General features: G+C 47.5%; 1 protein-coding gene across 1 annotated transcript; it reads left to right on the top strand.

Moving 5' to 3' along the window:
* The first annotated feature begins 766 nt into the window (after nucleotides 1-766).
* LOC125545735 (small ubiquitin-related modifier 1-like) lies at nucleotides 767-2,191 on the top strand. Its single transcript, XM_048709764.1, has 3 exons — nucleotides 767-938; nucleotides 1,659-1,808; nucleotides 1,914-2,191. Exons 1-3 carry the CDS (start codon nucleotides 855-857, stop codon nucleotides 1,983-1,985), a joined length of 306 nt encoding a protein of 101 aa, XP_048565721.1. The 5' UTR covers nucleotides 767-854; the 3' UTR covers nucleotides 1,986-2,191.
* Nucleotides 2,192-5,511: the final 3,320 nt, after the last annotated feature.

The following is a 5,511-nucleotide window of genomic DNA, read 5'->3' as shown; positions in this document are numbered from 1 at the left end:
TAGTCTCCCGCTTACCTTCCCCTTGGTTTGTGTCCGGTTGCGAGGTTTCGGACACGCGAATGCGTGAACGGACCGACGGGTCACCGTGTTGGATAGCTTACAGCGTCCGATCACGTCGGTCAAGACGTTTGCGAGCATTTTGAGGGTTCACTTTGGAGATGCCCTGATACATGAGTTCCTGCTAACAATCTTTACCTTTTCCATTTAACTTAAGCGTAGCCTGCATTTCAGAGGATTTTCGTATCACAACTTTCGATTGGCCAATTGTACACTCAAATGTTTCGCCGTATGTGATGTTTAAATAAAAACAAAATGCCTTGACGCATGTTCTAGACAAAAAAAAAATTCTTTCAAAACAAGCAAAGAAGAATCTCGCAAAAGAATAAATTCGTGTTGTAATCCAACTTTTTGTTTGAAGGGAGAGGAAATTCCAAACATTTTTCTTCCCCGGGAAGACACTAGAATAAAAAGAGTCATGCGCACACACGTTCGGGCGGGAGGGGGATCCGCACCCCTTCATTTCAAAAGGGAATCGGGCCTTGACCTGGTCTGCGTGCAAAGTACGCGCACTTCACATGCGATCCGTGTCGCGAGCAGTGCCCGGCACGCCGGCCAATCCCACGCGCGGCCCACAGGGTTCCCGCGCAGGGAGGATCCGGACGCCAAGCGACTATTAAACCCGGCTCTGGGTGGCCGCGCTATAAACCTCGCCTGCCCCCTCGGGTCCGCCGCACAGACTCGAGTCGTCTTCTTCCTCTGCTCTTGCTCGGATCCCCTACCCTGCTCCTCACCCCCCCCCCCCCCCCCCCCCCCCCCCTCTCGCGGCGCGGCACAGCACAGAGGAGTCGGCGGAGATGTCGGGCGTGACGGCGGATGAGGACAAGAAGCCCGCGGGCGACGGCGGAGGCGCCCACATCAACCTCAAGGTCAAGGGGCAGGTATGATCCACTCCGATCTCCGTCTTCCCCTCTTTTTTTCTCGATGGAGTACTCGTTCTGGTAGTGATGGTGGCGGTCGGATCCTAGTTCGTAGGATAGTTTCCAGCTCTGTGCTATCGATTTAGAATCCGGATCTCTGTTTCTGCTCCGTGGCCGATTGGTTGTTTTAGATTCGTGGCTCTGTAGGCTGCAGATGCGTGTGCCTAGTCTCGCCGACAGCCGCCGACTGGTGTCCCCTCGTTAGTTCGCACTTGAGGCTCCTGGTGCTCGTCGGTTGCTCTGTCGGCCCGCTTCACCTGTACTGGCGCCGTGTTTGTAATGTTTGTGTCTGTTCCGTCATCGATCTGTAGGCCTACATGACAGTCATAAATCTGCATTCTTTAGCCACTGGTAGGGTAGGATACGCCCAAATGTGGTCACTGTAGGGAACCAGGCTCCCCTAAGTAGTACTAGGCAAAACTTGAGCTCCTGTAATCCTGCTTATTGGTGATTATGATCTTGTTATCTAATTTTGCATTGGTATTCGGAAATAAAATTCATATGCTCTTCAGAAAGTATGTCAATACATAACTAGTGCGTTTTATTATTGCTTCGTAGTCAGTTTCAGTCCTAATTGTTTTCTCTGCACATCAAGCTTGTAATTGTTTTATATGGGAATAATGGCAACATGTGTGTACTAAATGCCTAGCTCTTGACACTTGTCCCTAATCTGTTCTGCAGGATGGCAATGAGGTTTTCTTCCGCATCAAGAGATCGACACAGCTGAAGAAGCTGATGAACGCCTACTGCGACCGTCAGTCTGTGGATCTCAACTCCATTGCTTTCCTTTTCGATGGTCGTAGGCTCCGTGGTGAGCAGACCCCTGATGAGGTATGCTGTTCAACTTTTTGCCAGCATGCCTAACATTAGAACCTTAACATTCACTAGGTTGATGGTCTGTGCCGTCGTTGATGTATTCTTTGCAAACTGTTTCAGCTGGAGATGGAGGAAGGCGACGAGATCGACGCCATGCTTCACCAGACCGGAGGGTGCTTTCCTCGCCCTTAGAAGGAGCTTGCTTGCAGCCTGGCTGTTCTATGTCGTATGCTACCTTTAGAACTAGAGTAAAATGTAAGAAGTGAAAGAACTTGTGAGGCTATGGTTCTGTGCCATAACCTGAGGGGGTCTGGAGGTGAAAGAACATCGGAGTACTGTTGATGTCGTGACTGAACTATCATCCATTGCCTAATATATCATGCCTTGTTGTGTTCCTAGTGATTTGCAAACTCATTTGGTTTCTCATCGTAGTGAGGCATCATTTTCTGTCTTGTGTACTGTCGTGTGTACAGTTGTTTTTTTGGCATGCCCTGTTTTTGGCGGTGAGCAACAGTGTTTGTTTGCCGATAACACATTGCAGCTGTGCCAAGGTTCTGTAGAGTAGAAAGTTCAGAAGTTTGTAGTTTTGGGCTGAGCTGCGTGACTCACCGACAACAGGGATGCACTGTGGTGGATGCGGTGGTTTGGACTTTGGAGGATGCAGATTAGTGGCAAGATGACACGACGGCTTCCCCGCAAAAAAAAAAAGATGACACGACGGCTGCTCTCTGAAGAATACAAGTCTCATACCAAATAAGATTCCTGAAATCTAATCCTTATAAAAAAATTGAGTACTTCTGTTTGTTAAAAATAATCAGGCAGATCGAGCACCTTTGTCCCAGTTTCAATTCCACATAAGTTTTAAAACTCGTCTGTGGTTGAATAATTGATGCCAAACTTCACAAGTTTGACCATATAATATGAAATAATATCGACATCTACAATACTAAAGTTTGAAATATGAAGTAATATCAACACCTACAATACTAAGCATGGAAATTAAATCCATTGCGCATCTAATGATAGAATGTTGATATTTTTCTCTATCGGACTTCAGACAAAACTTATATATGCAGAGTAAAAAGAATAGAAGGGAGTATGCCATAAAGCTTCATCCAACGCATTGCTGCTTAGATGAGGTGCTAAGTTCTACCAACTAATTTTGGCAATGTATAAGTGCTTAACTTTTGTTGTTATGCTTTCTTTATTTAATTGTTTTATAACTAAACTCTTTTATGCACTGGTTAGTAGGCAATTTACACATGTCCATACATTTAGCATTGTTTTTTTTGAGGTCACCATAATACTCTCTCTTCTCTTTAATTACTTTGTCATATCAGTTTTTTTGGTGTGCATATGTGGCACTCTCACATGTACACCATGAAGCACGTGCAAGTAGCTAGGCCAGAAAGAACTACATGTGGACTTCCAGCCCGTCACCCAAGCGGACACGTGCCGCTCGGTTGAGTCATCTACCGACCAAAGGTTTGACCACCAACGTCGACGAGCAGAAACACAAGACCGCCATCGACAAAGACAAGGAGCGGCAACACCAAAGCCTTTCAGCAAATTCTTCCATATAGGATTTGGAGGGAGAAGTAGATCTTTGCGCTGAAGAACTTGGATTATCACCATCGCCAAACTCCGAGGGAGGGCCTCTAGGAACTTGAAGCGCAGGCTCGGCACACGATGAGCTTCCTCCGGTTCTAGAAACCCTTGAAGGGGCCTCTGATGGAGGTTGAGGAGGAGTTGGAGAAGACCGTGCCTTGCACATCACCAAGAAGTCGACCTCTCTTCGGTGCATAAGACAGAAGAAAAAACCATCACTGGATCGAGATTATGGAGACATCAGAAGCTAGGCAAGAAGACATGTGCCTCCCCCAAATCAACTTGCTTCAACTTCCACGCGACCTGATTTGAAGCACAAATAATGAGCAGTTGGAGTATCAATGTGGTAAGATGCATTACCGGCCGAGAAAGAGCTAACAAGAGGTTGGGGGATTATTGGATCTAGGAGAAGAGCATCAAACAAGAGGCTTCATTTTGTCCTAGAAACTCTAGCAACAAAGTGTGGGAGAAGAGGAAAGAACAAAGCCGACTAGGACTAGGAGGTTATTTGAGGAGGAAGGGGCACCTACTACTCCGAGGATAACAAAGCCGACGACCGAGAAGCATGACCACCGGCGCCTCCACATCGGCGACTACCTCTAGACAACTGACGACAAAGCGTAAACTACTACTAGGAATGTAGTAAAAGAGGGAGATAAACAGGGTGAAGGGCGGCTCCGAGCCCCTCTACCCCTCTGTTGGGGAACGTAGTAATTTCAAAAAAATTCCTACGCACACGCAGGATCATGGTGATGCATAGCAACGACAGGGGAGAGTGTTGTCTACATACCCTCGTAGACCGTTCGCGGAAGCGTTATATCAACGCGGTTGATGTAGTCGTACGTCTTCACGATCCGACCGATCCAAGTACCGAAAGCACGACACCTCCGAGTTCTGCACACGTTCGGTTCGGTGACATCCTCGCCTTCTCGATCCAGCAAGAGGGGCGAAGTAGTAGATGAGTTCCGGCAGCACGACGGCGTGGTGACGGTGTTGGTGAAGAACAATTTCTACAGGGCTTCACCTAAGCACTACGAAAACTATGACGGAGGATAAACTAGAGGGGACGGGGTTGCCGGCACACGGCTTGGTGTTTCTTGATGTGTCTTGGGTGCTAGCCCTACCCCTCTATTTATATGTTGAGCCTTGGGGTCGAAACTTGGAGTAAAAGCCTCCACAAAGTCGGTTTCACCTGAAAGGCAAGAGTCCTTCTTGGACTCCAGGGCCAGACGCCAGGGTTCCCGGCGTCTGGACCCAGACGCCAGGGACCCTGGCGTTTGGCCCCTGGACTCCGCAAAACTTCCTTTTGCGCTTTCCAAAAACCTCGTGGGCTTTCCCCTTTGGCCCAAATAAAGTGTTCTCGTACCCAAACATTTCGGGAAACATCCGGAACCCCTCCCGGTGAATTCCGGAACCCTTTCGGAGTCCAAACACTATTATCCATATATCAATCTTTATCTCCGGACCATTCCGGAGTTCCTCGTCATGTCCATGATCTTATCCGGAACTCCGAACAACATTCGGTCACCAACATACATAACTCATAGTACTATATCGTCAACGAACGTTAAGCGCGCGGACCCTACGGGTTCGAGAACTATGTAGACATGATCGAGACACCTCTCTGGTCAATAAACAATAGTGGGACCTGGATGCCCATATTGGCTCCTACATATTCCACGAAGATCTTTATCAGTGAGACCGCATAACAACATACGTTGTCCCTTTGTCATCGGTATGTTACTTGCCCGAGATTTGATCGTCGGTATCTCAATACCTAGTTCAATCTCGTTACCGGCAAGTCTCTTTACTCGTTCCATAATACATCATCCCGCAACTAACTCATTAGTTGCAATGCTTGCAAGACTTAAGTGATGTGCATTACCGAGAGGGCCCAGAGATACCTCTCCGACAATCGGAGTGACAAATCCTAATCTCGAAATATGCCAACCCAACAAGTACCTTTGGAGACACATGTAGAGCACCTTTATAATCACCCAGTTACATTGTGACGTTTGGTAGCACACAAAGTGTTCCTCCGGTAAACGGGAGTTGCATAATCTCATAGTCATAGGAACATGTATAAGTCATGAAGAAAACAATAGCAACA

The sequence above is a fragment of the Triticum urartu genome, chromosome 3, assembly GCF_003073215.2.
Source record: "Triticum urartu cultivar G1812 chromosome 3, Tu2.1, whole genome shotgun sequence".
In the NCBI taxonomy this organism is placed as follows: Eukaryota; Viridiplantae; Streptophyta; class Magnoliopsida; order Poales; family Poaceae; genus Triticum; species Triticum urartu.
Note: the sequence above shows the minus strand (reverse complement) of the source record. Positions and strands in the feature narration are given on the sequence as shown.

What these genes read in the sequence shown, in the direction of transcription:
- LOC125545735 (XM_048709764.1), top strand. Translation starts at nt 855, where the DNA reads ATGTCGGGCGTGACGGCGGATGAGGACAAGAAGCCCGCGGGCGACGGC. An exon ending in ACCTCAAGGTCAAGGGGCAG is followed by an intron (nt 939 to 1,658) that starts GTATGATCCACT and finishes TCTGTTCTGCAG; the next exon opens with GATGGCAATGAGGTTTTCTT. An exon ending in GTGAGCAGACCCCTGATGAG is followed by an intron (nt 1,809 to 1,913) that starts GTATGCTGTTCA and finishes AAACTGTTTCAG; the next exon opens with CTGGAGATGGAGGAAGGCGA.